The sequence below is a fragment of the Filicampus tigris genome, chromosome 13 (assembly GCF_054856515.1).
Source record: "Filicampus tigris isolate MCC_2025a chromosome 13, RoL_Ftig_1.0, whole genome shotgun sequence".
Classification (NCBI taxonomy): Eukaryota; Metazoa; Chordata; class Actinopteri; order Syngnathiformes; family Syngnathidae; genus Filicampus; species Filicampus tigris.
Window position 1 is genome coordinate 15,929,002 of NC_141229.1, and position 19,632 is coordinate 15,948,633.

Sequence of the window (19,632 nt, forward strand, 5' to 3'; positions counted from 1 at the left end):
TCAGGGTTAAGGACCTAATCGCCGTCGTGCTATGTGGCAGCCCTGTGGCAGTGAGCTTGCAGGCGCTAACGCAGCCGAGGCTAACGGGATGAACACTGGCTTCTCCCCGGCAGGTGCTGTGGCTTTCTATCGCCAAGAGCAGTGAGCTTCGTGCCGGTAATGCAACCGAGGTTAACGGGACGAACACTGGCTTCTTTCCAGCGGGTGCTGGGGCTTCTCGCCCAGGCACAGCTGGGGCTTAGCGTCACCGACAGCAGTGAGCTTCTAGCAGTTAAAGCAAGCCTCACTTACTTGGCTTACTCTCAGCAGGGCTGGGGCTTTTGGATCCCACCGGATCTGTTTTTTTAAAAAGAAAATTTATATAGATATAAAAGTGTCATTAGGTGTCTTGAAGGGCGCTGTATAAATCTCATTTATTATTACTATTATAAAAGCAAAACGTGCCTGTGTGAGGGGAAAAAGGTAAGCACCTCGTTTTCTAATTTCCTCATTCTCTTATAGTGAGTGTTTATAGAGAGGCTTATCGTTGTGATATTTTCAGAGGTTGAAGTGGGCGTAAGTAGAGTCCACATACATTTTGGTTCTGATTGAGCGCAGTTTTTGGACATTATGAGCGATGTATGTTCAGTGATTTAGACTGTATAAATTGTGTCCAGTTCTTCCGCTGACGTCACACCAAGATATGGGGTGGAAGAAGGGGGGGCGTGCCCATATTGCAGGGCAGAAAGAGGCGTTACAAGAGTAATCCGTTATTTACTGATTTCTCCAAAACAAATTGATACAACTGAAAATGCATGCTTTTTTTCATTTTCCTGAAGAGAAATAATATTCCAAAATATACATAGCGTTTTGCTGTGAAAACTGAGCCATCCTGGCCACATAGTTCCAATCATTTTTATTGTTAGTTACAAACGAGAAAAAAGAGGTAGAAGGTACAAAATAACCTTCATCTAGCCCAGGGGTGTCCAAACTCAGTCCTCAAGGGCCGGTGTCCTGCTGTTTTCCATCTATCCTTGCTGGAACGCACCTGATGATCGTTAGCAAAAGGAGAGCTGGAAAACAGGCAGGAAAGCGGCCCTTGAGGACCGGAGCTGGACACCCCTGATCTAACCTTAATAACATGAATATTAATTTAAGTAATTTCTCCAAGACCGTTAACAGAACCGTCCAGGGTGGATCTTATCGATAATCCAGTGTTTGTCAATTCCGGCCTGGAGCCAGTTTAGTTGCGGCCTTGCGGGTCTCCGTACCTGTTCTTATTCTAGTGTCATCAAGGCAAAAGTAAAACATTGTTTTTGATTCTTTCCAAGTGGCAATGTTACATTTGCTGAATATGTTTCTAAAATAAAGTAATACTAACAGATCCTAGGATCCTGACCCTTAAATTGTCTGATGTCATTATTGTCCTTCACTAGTCGCTCTTAACCTCTTTAATCTCTTTGTGATGAAAGATGGATACCTCCTTTGAGCATCGCTAAGTATTTCCCTAAGATAAACATTCTCACTCTGCACAGTCAACACAGTGATGTGATGACAACGGCTAGGCGTGCGAGTGGCTTCGAGCAACAAAAGAGTGTGAGGGATATCCATTTGCCCAGTCCCTCTGACTCTTCGTTACTTGCAGTGAGACAAGCAGTGGGAGCTTTGCTGGGAACCTGTAATTAACAACCTCAGCCAAATCCAGCCAGGCATGACCAGCAAATTAACATGCAGCCGCTTTCGCACTCTGTCCTACAGATCTGCTCAGTGAGCAGAAAAACAATATGGGGCCATTCTGAAAATAGCCCTAACCCATTGCCTGTTTTCTTTTTGTAATGGTTTGATATTGAAAGTAGGACTTTAACAAGACATTTTCAATTTCACACTGGAAATAAACACCACAAAAATATTTCAGTGATGTCAAAGAGGAAAAATATAATGATGATGGGAAAGACAATTGATTGCAACATAGTGTTCTCTCTAGTGTTCTTCATTGTCAGTATAGAATGGCAAAATCAACATCAGTAATAAAAGACTTATGAAATCAAGTCCTTGTATCATTTCTTCAAAATTGTCATTGACACAAAGTTTTACCCTTTCCAAAGCGCCCAATTTTTCCTCTCCATATTGATAATTGCGCAGTATGCTCCAGCCCTAAGGTCAAGAGTCTGTGTCATGCTAGATCACACATTATCATTCAAAGCTCACATCAATAACATCACACGCTCCACTTATTTTCACTTTTGCAATATCAACCATCTCTCTCATCCAATCACAGTCTTCCATCTTATGTCTTTCATGAACTCAGTCATCCGCGTCAATGTCTTTGTAACTTCCCGATTTGATTATTGCAACACTCCTCTTTGTTCTCTAAGAAAAGCTACTGCAGTAGATCTCAGCGGCCCGCATCCTCATAACCCCCCCGGCCATCCAACTCATCGCACCTGTGCTTGCAATAGTTACACTGACTTTGAGTGAGGCTCATCATTACCTTGTTCCTCCCTAAATCTCTGACCTCTGCAACACCTACACATTGCCAATTACACTCAGATTCGGGGTCTTTCAGCCACTCTTTTGCCGTCGCTGGTATTCTTCTTTGGTGGTGTCTCAAAAGAGTAAAAGAAGATGAAATTATTAGTCTGTTTCCAGTATGAACTTTGACCTTTAGGGTGTTCAGTTTTGGAGGTTCCCCATATTTCACTGTGTTGTATAATCTGAATGCATTATCGTTGCACTGAAGAACAAATGTAATTGCTGTCATAAAGGGTTAATAATTTTACAATTCGTGTGTGTATGTCATTTGTAGGGGTGTAACGATTCACTCAAGCACTGATTCGATTCGATTTTTTAAAAAATTGCTACCATGCTTGTCTCTGTGCACTAATGTGGTTCTGCAGCCGTCCACAAATTCAACACACACGCATAATTTGATCTACACATTCCAAATGTGCTATGCATCTCGAATGAAAAAACGTTTCAAGACATCACTTTCTAGAAGAATCCAAGCAACCCAATTTTTCGATTAATCAAATCGATTTTTCAATTAATCGGGACAAATCTATTTTAAATTGATTTTCAATAATTCGTTACACCCCTCATCATTTGTTTTGTTTTTTGACTATTTTACTGTCATACTGTCTGGAACATACTATGAGAATATAACTTCATATTAAAAATCTGCTGGCATTACACATTTTCCAAGACATAGTCCACGATGGCAAAATGAATACCGGGAGTAGATTTTGATAAACATGAGCCACATTTCCCAGTAGTCATTTCACTGCACATTGCAGCATCACTCATCAGTGCTTCATGTCCACACAGGAACAACAGCATTGGGAGGAAATCCTTCCTTCGCTAAAAACATGGTGGTGGTGGTGTTGGCGGTAGCAACATGCACACTGCACTACTCAACCGCTAGACAAACAGACTAGCTTTATCTTTAACTGCACACATGGGAAAGAAAAACACATGCAGTCAGCCAGTGTCTTGTTTTGACCTCTGCTTTGGGTTGCAATACAAATGACATTGAACTCAGGACAGGTGCAGTATAATGGCAGAAGAAACAACTCGCTTCCAGTAGATTAGTGCATTACAGAGGTATTTGATGCCACAGATTGGATGAGGGGACAATGGTGTATTTTAAAGCAATATAGCAGACTAAGTACCGGTATCTATCATTAATTTCTTGCAAAGTCAGTGAACAGGCATATGAGTGAAACTCCTCCCACATGAGTGCTTAACAAATCAACCAAGGAGAGAAGCCCAAGGAAGAAAGTTCAACGCAAACAGAAAATGTGGTACTTGAAAATATGAAAAGAGCTAATAAATATCAGTTCAGCTTGCTTTCGATTCTAAATATAAAACACCTCATCTTTATCTAAAGTCGCCTATCTCAACTGACTTTGGGTGAGACACAGGACACACCCTGAACTTGTCGCCAGCCAATTGCTGTTGACACCAACCTTTTTTGCCAGGGAAAAAAAAAAAAAAAGGAGCTGGTAACATCACATCATAGATGCTATCAGTCACACAGGGACATTTAATATTTAACTGCAAAGGCCATTTAGAGTCAGTTGACACAGGAGGACAAAGCTTTTTTGGTGGACGTTTCTCTAAATGCCTTTAATATAAATTGTGACATTCAAGTAACAGTGTTAAATTTAATTCCAAAAACACATTTTACAAATAAAGGTCTTCCTCAATACGTGACCACCTCAAGTCATATTGCTGGAATACTACAGAATTGTATATGTTTCTTTTTATCTGACATTGAGTTGCTGATGACAACAAATGTATTAGGGACTTCATTACAATGCATTCAACATATTATGATGTTCCTTACCCAGGCTTGAAGATTATTTTCTGAAGAGGATCCCCACAACTTTTAATTGAGGGCCCATGGCATAGCGAAATATTTATGCAGGAATAAGAATTGTGTCCCAACGTATTTTTAATAAGATCTTATTTTAATAAGATCCAGGATAGAAACTGATATTAATTGCATTTATTCTGCCCGCAATTCCCTCTAGTCAACTTTCTCCATCTCCACAATTTCCCCAAGTACAAACTGACCCACATTTGCTTGTTTTAAGGGCAAGTGCTATCGAGTCCACCATATGTTAGCACTAGCAGTCATCCCAAGTAGGTGTCTAGCTACATTGCTGAAACGAAATTGAACTGAAACAGTTTGTATGTGTATATGCAGGGCTCCACAGTGGGCCCTAACCTGAAATTTTAGGGGCGCACATGAATTACAAATTGACTTGCCAAGTAAATCTTCACATTCCATTGCAATTCAAAACTAATACTGCACATTGTAAGCATCTCCAATGGTAAACGAAGGCAGGGTTAAACAGCCGGTTATTCATCGGATTAAATCTCTGTGATATAGCATTATATATTTTAGTGCAACATAAGAATGTTTGCCATACAATGTAACCCTATTATGTCATCATTTTGACGTGTGGGGTATTGTCTTAATTCTGTTGCTCCACTAATGTAGCATCCAATATGATAGGACATCAACAGTTGCCTTTCTATTACGCCATCCTTTTTCCTCACTCTCCAGGTATGACCAATCAATTTACGCTAAATCCAATTTTTGCATGCATGTAACTGTTAGATTAAGCGTGAGTTGAGTTACAGTCATGCCTGTATAATAGGGTGCTGGGATAATGATGCTAAAGAGGCAACTGTTACGTTACGTTGATCATACCTGTCAACCTCGGGTTGTTGCGAATCTTACAAAAGTTGTAATTTGCCCGTACATTTCTCTATATAATCTTACACAGTACCTATTTTTCATTTTACACAGGATTTATCGCTCAGCGGGAGAGGTGGGGGAAACGGAACGGATATTTCTATATAGAATCTTACACAGTGTTTATCGCTCAATGGGGGGGGGGGGGGGGGGGGTTACTTTGCTTGTGAAAGTCGGCCGAAGTTTGCAGTCGGAATCGCTAACGGACGCTCCGGATTAGAGCCGGAATGGGCAAGACGAGATTGGTCTAACAAAAAACTAGTTTTTTAATTTCTTTTTTTTCCCGTACAAAAAATTATTATATGGAGTGCACAATTTGAAATGATCAAAAAACGTATAAAATACGAGGAAAACGTACAAGTTGACAGGTATGCCATTGCTACTTACTCAATCAAGTGAGTCCGTGCATTGTCCATGCACTCCAAGGGAGAATGAGTTTTTAAGTTTCAACGTGACAAGAGTGACATTCGATGCCACACATCTCGGACACAACACTAACATTGCATCAACAATGATTGAAGGTTAATGTGACTGCATCAAGGCTACCAGGACTTCTTTGTGGTAGCATGTTTACAACACCCGCAAATACTTGCTAAGGCACTGGTAGAGGAGCATGGATGTAAACAACGTTGTACGGTACATTACAAAACAATACATGAATGTACTAGGGATGTCACAATATCGTCACTATCGTTTCGTCAGTAAATAGGCAAAAATGTTGATCATTTGTTTTCCGAAAATAAAAGTAAATGTTTGAAAATGTCTTATTTTGAAGAAAAAATAAGAATCAATTCATGGAGGACTCGAAAAATATGACAATATTTGTTGTTTTGGAGGCTGAAAATCTGAGGATTTGGACAATTTTAAACTAAACAACAAACGATTAATCGATTATCAAAATAATTACTGATTCATTTGACAAACAATTAGTTGATGATTTATTGACTAATTGTTGCACCTGTAATATAATGTTTATTAATTCACTTCCTGGTAAGATTAAATGTACATCAGACTTAGCCTATCATAATAACAATTTTTTTCCGGATGATCCATTTTCCCTGAAACTATCACGATAAACGATACTAGTATTGTTTTATTTTTGTTTTTTATATGCCACTGATATAGTGATGATAAAAATAATTCAAGTACAATTATCTTTCAATTCTCAAGGATATTGAACATTTGCATTGAAATGTAAAACGATAAAATATCTTAGATAAAAGATCTAAATAAAAATGACTCCGACTCTTTAAAAAAGCACTTCAGCAAATATGAACAGAATACATACAATCACATACTATCTGTAGTGGCAGAGTAAAATGAGACGGTGGACAGGAAGCTATGGAAGTTAATCGGTGACGGGGTGGGGTCAGCCGTCACACACTTCGACTGGCCACGATACAGACCGGCCATTCTGGAAAATTCTGACATTTTCCCGAAATTCCTGGGAAAAACAACAACAAACCCGTAATTATTAAAAACTATTTACAACACAAAAAAAAGCCCTCAAGGTATGCTGGGTATGCCTTCAAACGACACAAGCAAAGCAGTTTGCATTTTGAGCTTCAAACACAAAGATGAACAAAACTGAGAATCATAGATTTTTCTGATAATTGAATGGCGGAGAAAGTAAAAAAAAAAGCTTCGCTGGGCTGCTTATGTCATCTGGGTAGTCGGACTCGGCAGGTCGAGGCGGGACACCGCCACAGCTAGCTGTAGCAAGTTTAGCAACAAGCTTCGGCTGGCTACTTTTACCTGCTAGACACGTTGCGGTTTCGCTCTTAAATCTCTCATCCATGGCGGCAAATATGACACACTTCTTACAATTATCGTTCTCATGAAGGGATTACAAGGCATAATAACTCATTCACTGCCATTGATGAATTTACACGTCTTTTCACAGTCCAGCCATTCAATCTCAGGAATTTATTTATATATTTTTTTCACATTTTTTCGTATGTTAGGGTAAAAGGTCTGAAAATGTCTGGCATTGAATGAGTTAACAGAGGTAAAGATGAAGAAGCCATGCTGATGGCTAAACTAACCTAATGCCACCGTGGAAGACCGGAATTAAGTGCTTGGGTGTCTGAGTACGGGCACCGTGTTAAAACAAAGCATATCCAACTTTGAATAGCAGGCAATTTAATAAGTGTCTGGAGAGAAAATTACACAAGAAATGCTACAAAAACATACATCAACCGGGAGGAGTGGCCTCGAAGATTAAACGTATATTAATATTGAGGATAAGCAATTGTGAAAATGGATGGATGCATATTGAATGCATTTAACATTACAAATGTGATTTGTTTTAACAATGTAGTCTTGAGTGATAATTTTGACTTTTGAGATCTGCAAAATAAATGTTCTCAAAATTACATTACAGTAGAGCTCATTTTTTTGTTATTTTTTATTTTTTAAATCAATTTCTGCCAGAAACATGTTTTCATGCCTCTCGTTTAAATTGATATCTACATTTGTGCAAAAATATGTACTTTACTTTGCTTCTGTTTACATTTGCTAATTGTATATAGCAGTGATACTGGATGCATTGCTCATTTGATACAGATCTGTTTAATGCCACTTCAAAATAAAATGAGAAAATGCAAGCAGTCGTAGTGTGTTGTATAACAGTTTATACAATAACTGAAAATATATTGTGGTATATCATTATTGTGATATAAAATGGCCTATGTTGTGATATTTTTTCCATGTCGCCCCGCACTAAAACTCAACATAGTAATTATTGTGACAGGCCTAATTGAACTTTACTATGTCATATAGTACACTGTCTCATTTAGGGATGGGCAAATACCGATACCGATGCCCTGTATCGGGGCAAGAACCGATACCGTATCTCACTGAACGGTGAATGCTTGCAAATGCTTGTGAAGTTTGGGTTTTTGTCAGTGTTCCAAAAAGGGTGCAAAGAGTTATTCTTGTCACAAATACATTTTTAACATGTTCACATGTGGTATCGGTTACTTGGTATTGTTATTGATGAGTACTCAAAAGTTGAGTACTCGTACTGGTATTGACTATTGAGCATTAGTAGTCTCAATCAGTGTGGAGTGAGAGGTCATCCAATATGTTGTGGACAATAATACAATTTTAGTTAAACGGTCCGAAAATTACAATTTACAACGAAGAAAGTTCATCTGGCTACACCAGGGACGTATAGGCCTAGTGACAAGGAAACCAATGAAATGATTTTCCATGAGATGTCAGAGGGTATACACTTGACCTTTGGAGGTATGTTTCGTTTCCTAATGTAAAATATGTGCCTATTGGATCAGCAGAAATTGCATCATTTTTACCATTAAAAAGGTCACAATGTTAGAATTGATTGGCAAAAAGAAAAAAAAAAGAAAAAAAAACCTTCTACCACTCTTTAATGATACCCTGATAGGGCACTTCCTAGTTAGATTAAATGTGCACAGAACTTTAACAGAATGTCATATACTGTAGTAGTATTTTCAAATGCTAAATCTCCAGGTGTACAACTTGATGTCAGTTGCTCTAGGCAATAAAGATGAGCTAATAGTATTCTCACTTTAGCAGCTTTAAGACTGAATTGGCTTGTATTTGTGCAATTGCTACAAATTTGACATGAATGACCATTACAAGTAAAGACAAAGGGGATCAATGAAAACAATGGTAAAAGCAGCTGAGAGACTGATGTCCTAACGAGGCACCGTCAGTTAGCATCGTCAGCCTCGTTAGCAGACAGGGGAGCTAGTCCCCACGTTGCATCACAATGGATTATTGTTACACCAAGGAAAATGCACGGATGCGAGAACTGCATGTTAACATGCCAGAGTGCAAGTCCAGTTATTTTGGACGTGAGCGAAACCTGTCAGCCGTCTTTGTCAAGTGAGCTCAGTGACAGCAAGCCAGCCAGCCAGCCAGCCAGCCATCCATCCAGCCTGTCTGCTTGCAAGACAGTCGGCTGGTGCCAGCTAGCAAGCTCGACTAGCTTAGCCTCGATCGGCGATGCAGCATCAAACAGCACGGGGTCATTTCACTCACCCAACAGTGAGCGCAGGTGCTTCAGCCGCGTCAGAACATCCTTCTTTGGGTCCAAAACTTTCTGTGTAGATTTCTTGACGTCTCCATGGCCCCTTCGAGTGAACATTCCGCTGTCAAATGCAACCGTGGAAGCCGATCACCTGTGTTGTTACCGTACACCGAGGCTCCAGTGTGACTGTCACTTCCCTCACCACCACTCGATGCTTGCTCGGTAAACATTCGCCCTACAGCCGCCAGTGTTTTTTTTTTCCCTTCTTTTTGGGGGGGGCTGGAGTGTAAACACGGAAGCGCGTCTGACAGCGAGGAGTGGTCTGACTATACGACTATATGTCTACTGGTTTATAACCTTACATTTGAGTCCAAGTGTGGACAGGTTTAATTTAAACTGAAATCTTTCAGTTACCCGTGCTATTTTTATTCCATATTCTATTGTATAAGCATTGTTATCTGACACTTTTCACACGCTTTATCTACCTATCGCGCATTAAAATGCCCATTAATTAAAACACGCAAAGTAGCTTAAAAGCTAGAGTCAGGCGACACATAAATCTATATTTTGCAAGTCGTAATATAACAAAATAAATTTCATATTAGCGATTGAAGACTCATTGCTCCAAAGCGCCTCCTAGTGTTTTGGAATAGAAAGCCACTGGATGGAATTGATCACAACAGAAAATTTTACAGGAAGTGACGCATTTTAGACGTAGGAGACATGTACTGTGTTCGCACATTTGACGTGAAATGTAATGGTCAACTACAAGTTTTAAATAAAGTGGAATAAAAAAACGTCTGACGTAAATTATTGAACTTTTTGTTAGAGAAGTAGGCTACTTAAGTACTGAACAATTGAACGTGCAATACAAAAGTTGAGAAAACTTAAGTAAATTCACCTGTAAAGGTTGTAAGTGCATTTTAGGTTCATAATTACATTTTGCCTTAACGCCCAATATTCCTTACCTTTTGTGAGTATGGTGTGTGATAATTGCATAAATTGCAATACAATATGTATACTCATACGTACACGTACATCTCAGTATGTATATATATATATATATATATATATATATATATATATATATATATATATATATATATATATATATATATATATACATACATACATACATACATACATATATATATATATATATATGAAATAAAAATTGGCCTATTGACCCATGTTTTTAAAGAATCTATACAGTATTTCATCTTTTGAATTCAACTAAATTTTAGTAATTACAATAAATACACTTTTCTATGATATTCTAATTTACTGCGACTACAAACACATAACAGCACGTGTAGCAGTATAGCTAGGAGCACATATAATAATAAACTAATGCCTAAAAATATAAACCTCACTTTTATTCCTAAATATATTCACCTTTCATCTTAATTAATTAACCAATAATAATAACCCACACATTGACCTGATACTAAATTGTTTTGGGGTTGCTTCCCGATGCATATTTAACAATCGTCACATGGTATCATTTTTACTATTAAAAAGAATGTCAAACTTCAACGTTTATTCAACCCACTGCAAACATTTCTTTCTTGTCTGCTTAAAAAAAAAGGACAAAAAGTCTCAATCATTATAACATTGTTTTAAGAAAGACTTGGTCAAGAAGCCAGCACAGTATGCACAAAACATTACATGACAGACATGTCAAAAATATTCACCATCATCACAGTACAAAAGACTTTGATTTATGAGCATATCCTGTAAGTTTACAGAGATCTGGAGGAAGCAGCTTTGTACATGAAAGTTAACCATTGTGAAAATCTGTCCATATACACAGATGGGTATTAAGCAGTGGAATACAGAGTGCATTATATATTTCAACAACTAGTATAAAAATTGCAGGGAACAGTGGTAAATTGTCATTTTTTTGCTGATACTGGTCATTTGTATGAATGAAAATCAGATCTTGTTGTGGAGATCAAATAGTTTGAGTTACAGTTTGATCATAAGATTTTCAATGTGCAGTTCAAATGACAGATTGCAATAAGTGGCAATGCCCTGACACTTAAATGGGTGAAATTATTTAATTTCAGACCCTTGAGTGGTTGTAAATCAGTTCTTTGTTATTAGATTCCCCCAGCCCCTGTTTAAGATGCTTTACACAGTGTTGGACCATATCAAAGGTTGACTGCAGGAATTCGAGGATGTATACCAATGAAGCGGGTGACCACTATAAGACTTCAACGTCACCATAAAAATAACTGCATTAAAAATATTGGCCCAGAGATTGTTTACGTACAGGCAGAACAACAAAGATCCCAAAATTGAGCCTTGGGGCACACCTTCACAGGAAGGAGAAAAGAAGAACATCCTGCACTCCTGCACGTATTTTGCAAAGATTGTTATTTTCCAGACAAGTAATTGGAGAACCAACAAACAGCAGACCACAGATTACAGATCTTAATTGTCAAGGTTTTGTGGTGTACTTTATCAAACATAATTCTAATAGAAATTCAAGGGAGCTGTCCAATAGAAAAAGATGAATTTAGGATTTAATTCAATTAAAGTGATAAGTGTTCTTTAAATTGTTTTCACTTGGTTTGTTTCATCAGAAAAATGAATACATTCATTGATATTGGGGAAAATGTAGATCTCATACTCTATAAAATCTCAATCTTTTTAACCTCTGTCTTATTTTATGTAAAACACAATGGAGTGGCTGGGCAAATATACTCAGTCAAGTCACATTGAGCTGTTTATAATGTCCCTGAAAGGACATTACAGTAGTTTACATACTGTAGTAGATGTAGTATTCATCACATGAATCTTGAATTTATACATCACCAGAGTCACCAAAAGAGGTCGCCCAAGTCATTTGAATTAGAAAGGCAAAAGTAAAGCCAACCACTAAAAACACGAGGTTATAATCCAAAGAAACAATTACCATACTTACAATATTCTCGGACAAGGCAATAGTCAAACGGGAGGTGAAGTCTCATGTTGCTCTAAATTTTGATTGTGAGAGAAAGAAACAAGTGATTTATTCAAGTGAGCACTGGGAAATATTGATCTGTGACAATATTGTTGAAGTGATTGTGTCTCTTTTTCAAGATTGCTCAAAGAAAATGAAAGCGGGAATGACAGAGCTGAAGCTAAGGAGTGAAAAGAGTAAAATCTGCCCTTGGACTGCAGTTTGGTATGACACTCATTATCTGAAGTGGGCCATCCTGAGGAAGGAGTAATCACCGCAGTAATCATCGCTCAGTCTTGGCAAACCTGCCCTGTTGTTCAAGTGCATCTTATTGCTTATTATCTGAGATAACATGGACCATCGATAATCTTTCAACAACAACAGTGAGACACCAGACTCCCACCTTGTCCTGCACCTGCAAGTATGTGAGGTCATTTATTTATGAGAATTATGTGCTAAGACAATTCACTTATTCTTTTACAAGCCCTTACACTGATTCAGTCTAGCAGGGCAGAAACTGTCTTACAAAAAAAAAAATACAGTATAATATGCCTCATTCTAACTTAGGAGTTGGTCTTTTCTGAAGGCCCAAATTGTCACCAAAGGGTGGCACTGCAGCCTCACAAATACTGCTCTTCTCAACGGCCAGGCTGTCTATAATCCAAGGTTTGAAAAGCACTTGTCGCCTCTAAATTGTTCCTACAAAGAGCTTGGAAATACTTGACTTTTCTCCTTATGTGGTTATGGATTTCCCTTTTCCACAATTAAGTGCCATTAAAAGATAATGTATCCAGTTAAACCACATTACGGCAGTGTTGGAGGTGGGCAGTGGAATCCACGTAGTGTGGCTTTGACCTGAAATTTTAACTGATTGGGTTTTTTTGTTTGTATTATTTTTAATGGATGATAAAATGGTCAAATAAAAAAGCCACAGTTTGTTTGACAAACCACAGCAGTTGGAAAAAGGCACAAGACAAAAGAAATTACATGATTAAGTTGATAAAGATTTTTCAATTACATTTTTTTGTCCTAGAATGTACCTAAATACATAAAAATACCTCAAATGTCGGTATCTTGATTCTCAAAGGTCTGCTTGGACACTTAAAACTTATTTTTAAAAATGATTCTGAAAAGAATTAAATATTTTCTTGTCAAATGGTTCCATAATTTGGTGTTATGTTAAACACAAACACCCACACTTTAACCATGATTTTAAATGAAGTTATCACTTAATTTTTTGAGTGGTAAAAGTAAATGTACTTTATTCCTCAAACGTAAAGTGAAAAAATTGATATGTAATACAAAACCTAATAGCAGCTATTTTAATCCTTAACTGAAATATTTTAATGCCGCTGTGTCACTTTCGATTCCACAAAAAAGCGCACAAAAACCAAGAGCCTGTCTAGCCTGCGTATCAGATGCCACCAGGGGTCGTCATTGTGCCCTCAGCAATCAACAAGGCAAGGTTCATAGCACAACATTTATATGCTGTATGTAATTTATTGTTTTATTCAGAACATTCTGTCAGAATGCAATCAAATGTCTTAATAACACTGATATTATATACACTGTTAAATGACTAATTATAAAGGTGAAGCTGTGTATTAAATCTGAGTTATGTAGTGTATAGATACATCAATTGCTAAGTCTCATGTTCATGATGCACACGGTGGATTGGGGCACATTTCCATAGGGGTTAATGGGGGGCACTCTGAAGTAATTAAAACAAGAGCATTATAAGGCAACTGTTTCACATCAGGTACTCACTGCAAAATATGCTATACTTAATTAAAAGTCTTTGCTGACAGCATTTTGTATCGTCCAGGTAATCTGCTGTGAAATTAATAAGGCCCTGAGAATTAAATGACACGTTTTGGCAAAGGAAGACGATTTTTCTTCTGCAGTATGCATGACAGGGGTTTCCATTTGGAATGTGTGATCCATATTAAGATGGAAAATAGTTCTTCAGGTTCCCTCCCTAATCTGATTCCAATTTCACTCGTGATGCGACACTGTAGCGACAAGCCAGGGGATGTTTAATTGAAACGCCCGCGCTTTTTAATTGGATTCTGTTAAGATGTGAAATCGCCTCCTGAATTACAGCCGTGTGCCTTTAAAAGCGGATACCGACTGGTTTCCAGCGGTGATCAGTTAAGGGGCTGAAATAATGCCTCCATTCAACGGCGTGTCTCCGTACTGAGACATTCTTGAATATAAACCCAAACGGCATACTCGGCCGGCGGCCTTGCATTTTAAAGACAAAACTGTTAAATGAATGACATGGTTGTTGGGGGATGCTTCAGATACAACGCAAAAACTCAATGCAATACTTAAGCATGTTCTCCCAGAATGGATTCAAGGTGTCACACAATTCCATTAATTGAACCTTCGATCCCACCGCAGACACGACCCATTATAACATTATTCTGGATTAAAACGCACATCTTTCCATCGCAAATACTTCAGCTGTCGGATAACCATTCCGAAGCAAGAAATCATGATATCATAGTTAAGCCGAGGGTGTTAACAACCGACTGTCACAAGTTCAGTTCCTGTGTGGGTGGCACACAGCGAGCTTCCTTCACCTCCTCGAGGTTGGTGCTCTCCCAACCTCACACATTGATATTTGTGTATTCTCCCATTTGAGGGCCAGTCTCACCCTAGTGTGGGAAAAATAAATAAATACATTTGAAAAAAATAAAATAAAAAATAGCCCTGCTCTCCCACTGCCGCCTCCTCCACCTACATCCGTGACCCCCTCCGATAAGCTTGGAGTTCATCCTTTTCACTGATTAGTTTGCCGACAGATTGAATGGCCGTGTGTCACCCTGCTGGCTCTACCTGTGCGCCTGGATCAGCAGGTGGCTGCTACACTGTCCAACATGATACTGAAACCATTATTTATTCTCTGCCTGCCCAGCAAATCCAAGTTTTCCACCTTACACAGAATTTATGGGAAGTAGATGCCATCTTTGGCTAATTTATATTCTAGAAAAATGCTGCTGCTGAAATGCAATGCTAATACTACACACATAACTTGTAAAATGTATTCTATGGGATTTATATTCTTGCAGAGCATGCTGACAATATGAGGTCATTAATAAATTCTGTGGTAAAAATTCACTCTCCTACTGTATAAGCTGTGTGTATATGTGCATATTGACATGTTTTTGTGTGTTATTTATGGCCCAAACTGAAGCTCCAGGACTGTGAAATAACAAGCACAAGAGGGATTTCATGCCTTTTCCCCTCCGGAAAGATATGTTTTTCTCACTCAACAGAATGTAGCTCCCTCCACAACAAACTTTGTTTACTTCCAGCACAGCAACAGCCTATATATTTTCTGAAAAGCCAATAGAATTAAATGGTGTCATTAAGTATGGGTTCCCACGGGTATAGTGCATTCAGGTTTACTTATGTTACACCTCTGGCCTTTTTATCGTTGTTATCAATGGCACGCTGTGCATCATTAGAAAAAGACAAACAGCCTTGTTTCTTTCTGGGGGGCAGACAGAAAATCAATGCTCGGTTTCCCATGAGCACCTAATTAGCTGGACACTTGTACGCTGTTAAAACACAGAGCAGATCTCTTTGTCTGCCGGGTCGATAGGGCAAAATGCACGAGAGACACCTTCACAGCTGATAAAGTGTCAGAGAGGTGAGGAGTAAACACACAAGTGACACTTATGGTCTAGCACGTCTCACACCTACTATATGCTTTGGCAGACTTGATTTCAACATATCGGCAGAGTCGCAGGCACATTTTAAACTGCGGCTAAAACAAATGTTTTTTCCTTATCTCGTAAATACCTCCGATGATTTTTTTTACACACAAACAGCGCAAATGCCACCTCTATCTTTGTTGTTTTTAATGCTGTAATATCAATGACTTTGAATTTGTAAAACTGTAAATAGTAAGAAAGATGCAGGTTAGCAATGATGTTCATTTGGGTTTCATTCATTTCAGGTTCAAGATTGCTTGAGAGGAAAGAGAACAACAAAGACAAAACTGTCTTTGTTGTTCTCTGACCACTGACCACTGTACAAAGAAACCTCAAATGAAATGAAGAAAATAAGAAAATACATGACCCCAAATCCACGAATTAGCATCATCATGCAGAAAAGCTCAGTGAGTATCAGAAGGATGAACTCCACAAGTGTGTTTAAGTTTTGCTTTAGCTTTCTTTTTTATGTGATGACACCACATATTAGTACTAACGATGGCAAACAGGAATAGGGTCACAATATATACCATAGTACCGTAATCTGAATTTTCGACACAGGAAAGGATCTGCATGGCTAACCCCAAATGACGCTAAATGTAATCGACAATGTCACTTATAGAATTACTTCAATCATTCGTATAGACAAATCAACCACAAAGTTCAAGATGTGTTGCCATTTTGACAGAAAGATGTACAACGTATTATTTCTTATTAATTGAATTAGAGCAATACCTTATTAAAGCCAACAATGACAAAAATTGCCAGTAGGTGACAGTATGGCTCTGCAAACACCTACCTATTAGTGTCCAATTACGTCTTTTGAAAGGGTGAGTAGTTTTACTTTAATGTAGTTTTATCATGTAGTGATTTACTGCAAAATGTGTGACAGTTAAACATTTTGTAAACATTACTTTTAACAAAAATGTTCCCACTCAATAAATCTTTAACGATGGTGACATTTTGAGCCTAGAACAAATTAACTTCCAATGGGAGCATTTTTTCCAAGTTAGCCAATCATAGAACAGAATGTGAATTTGGATGTTCACTGTACTATTTTTATTTATTTTGGTATTTGCAGCTCGTATTCTAATAAAGATACTGAGTAATAATTAGTAATAGACAGTATTGCAACATCAAGTTGTGGCTTCTGTGTGATAAAAGTATAAATACCTGTATAGGGTGGCTATAAATGATAAAGGACTTGTGTAAAAAAAAAAAAAAGATCAGACTTCATTCAAACTAGAATAGGCTCATGAAACAAGTGCTGAATGTAAGTATTTTTAACTTGAGTGCCAGGTGGAAGGCAGTCTTCTTAAATAGCTTCTGACTCAATTGGTCTCTCAGCGGCAAAGTAAAAAAAAAAAAAAAAAAAAAAGGCGAAGAGGTGGGAAGAAAAAAAATGTCCAACCCTTTTCTGTAACCTGTCAGAGTGACACTTGCAAACTTCCACTATAGACAAGGTGGCAGTACAAACGCAGATAGATGGTGGCGAATAAAAGGGCCTTCTCATGGCAAACTTTCTGGAAATGTCAGCCTTTCAAGCTGTTGAGAAGACTTATTTCATATCTATTACAGCAGGCATTCTGTGGCCGATATTTCCGATTTCAGTCCTGCAAATCCTCTGCCAATCTTCTGCCCTTAAGAATCTCTGCCAGCCCGGATGCATTATTCCTCCTACCTCCTCTCTCCCCCCTTTTGATGTGACAGAACAAACCGCGACCTATTAGGATTAAGGCTTTGAAAAGATCTTTGAAGCTGTTCAAGGTTTCTTTAAACTGGGGAATGACAATATAAGCTGTGCGGCAGCAGATGCCAAATGGAGTGATTGCTAGTGCTCCTCTGGGAGGTCTGCTGTCACAAAACGCGCAGACATACAAACACAAATGTGCATGCGCCTGTGCACGGGCGACTTGCACGCGTACCCAAAACACTACACTACACTTGTTTTTAAAAGTGCATGTATCACCACTTTTGTGCATTTTCTAAGCAACACTGTATTTACCTGTGCATGAAAGCTTTTTTTCCCCCCAGGAGAATCTTTATTGTCCTGGTTACCACATGCACCAACCTCTACACAAAAAAATAAAAATGTTTGGATCCCCCAGGTGTCAGACCAGATAATCAACTTTTGGGTCATGTTTTCTGAAGAATTTGGGGGTTTGGAAAAAAAAAATGTTGAGCAGACCCCTGAGATATCATTGGTTCCCCCACTGCCCCACCCAAGGAAAAAAAAATCCCAGCCCCGCTAGTGATGTTTACCGTTGCTCACACAGCTTTGGATCATTTCTATTTTACTAGTCTATACTATCATTGGACACATCAGATATTGTGTAAACATTAGCACTAATGTCAACTTTGCTGCACACCAAAATGATCAACAGTGGTTTCAGTATGTCAGTTGCTGATGGTGTAGAATTCACTCACCTGACTGTTAGCAATGTGGATTCTGTTCCAACTCAGTGACAATGTCATGTAATTTTATTGGAAGCTCCAGCTGCCTTGTAGCACCACCTATTATTTTTTTCCCCAGGGAAAACAGGAGAGTTTGCAGTGGACCAAATCACAACATGAAAATCTATAACTAATTGATGCTCGCCTTATTTTAATAGTTTGAATCCTGGAGAAAAAAAAAAAAACGAAGCCCCTCCATAATACATAATGAAGAAACTGAAGTATTATATAACTGTAAACTCAGGCGTATGATTTGACTTTGAAAAAAAATGCACCAGAATTAAAGGGGAAGTCGATGCAAACGTATATATTTTTTTTAGAATATGTTCTATGCAAGCCCACTAGTTGAAACAGGGCATTCTGATAAATATTGAGTTAAACCACTTGTTTTTGACCAATCATGGCTCAGATTCAGAGAACAGATCAGCCATGATTGGTCGATGTGAGCAGTTGTGATGTCAGCCTTTCAGTCTGATAGTTTGTAATCGTGTGTGACCCCTGCCCACCCCGCAGCTCAGGAGGCTGTTTTTAAAATGTAATAAAAGATGATGATGATGATAATGATGCATTCAATTAATGTATTTCTACAATGATTCAGAGGGTTCAATACAAGCCGTTGTCTTATTTACAAATAAAATCCGATGACATCCACCACACATACGTATCAGCGGAGTGCAGAATCTGTCTGCCTGCACCTCGATCAAATCCTTCCAATGTTACACCACCTGCCCACCAAGATCTAGTCTACTTTCAGTCACCAAATTATCAGTTGCACCTGGGGCGTGTAGAAGAAAACACTGCCAAAATACCCAGCATGAAGCAGGACGTTTTGGCTGCGTTTTGTGGCATTACTAAAAGTGCAAAAAGGTGAGTTAGTGAATAGCTTTTAGTTAGGTTACACATTAAAGAACAGAGAGCCCTAAATAGGAGGGAGTTCACTGTATTTTTGTGTTATTGAGAGAGACACATGGGAGATGAGACATGATGTCATAGTAGACATGGTTTCTTCCTTACATGTTTCTTAAACATTTATGGTTTTAGCACTGTGACTTAAAAGTATGTGACACCAAAAACAACCTGCTTTGTTAACTGCATCTCTGCACAGACTTGTCTGAAGCATCATCAGGAAGCTCAAATGTGAAGGACAGCCTAACATTAAAAACAGGGCTGCAATAAACCACTTGTGTGAAGTAATGATGTCCGCAGGGGACTTCATGCGAATGTATACATTGTTATGCTTTGAGAACACCTT

General features: G+C 38.4%; 1 protein-coding gene across 7 annotated transcripts in view; it reads right to left on the reverse strand.

Moving 5' to 3' along the window:
* ralgapa2 (Ral GTPase activating protein catalytic subunit alpha 2) overlaps positions 1–9,863 on the reverse strand; it is a 118,136-nt gene extending 108,273 nt beyond the window's left edge. For 3 of the 7 annotated variants that reach the window (XR_015089285.1, XM_086049395.1, XM_086049391.1), the window contains exon 1: positions 9,269–9,863. Coding sequence is in view for 6 of the 7 variants with exons in the window: in XM_086049395.1 (XP_085905521.1) it covers positions 9,269–9,374 (106 nt within the window). In the remaining variant the exon portion in view is untranslated. The remainder of the gene's footprint in view (positions 1–9,268) is intronic. The other 4 variants (XM_086049394.1, XM_086049390.1, XM_086049393.1 and 1 more) reach the window with 2 other exon arrangements.
* Between the last annotated feature and the right edge of the window lie 9,769 nt (positions 9,864–19,632).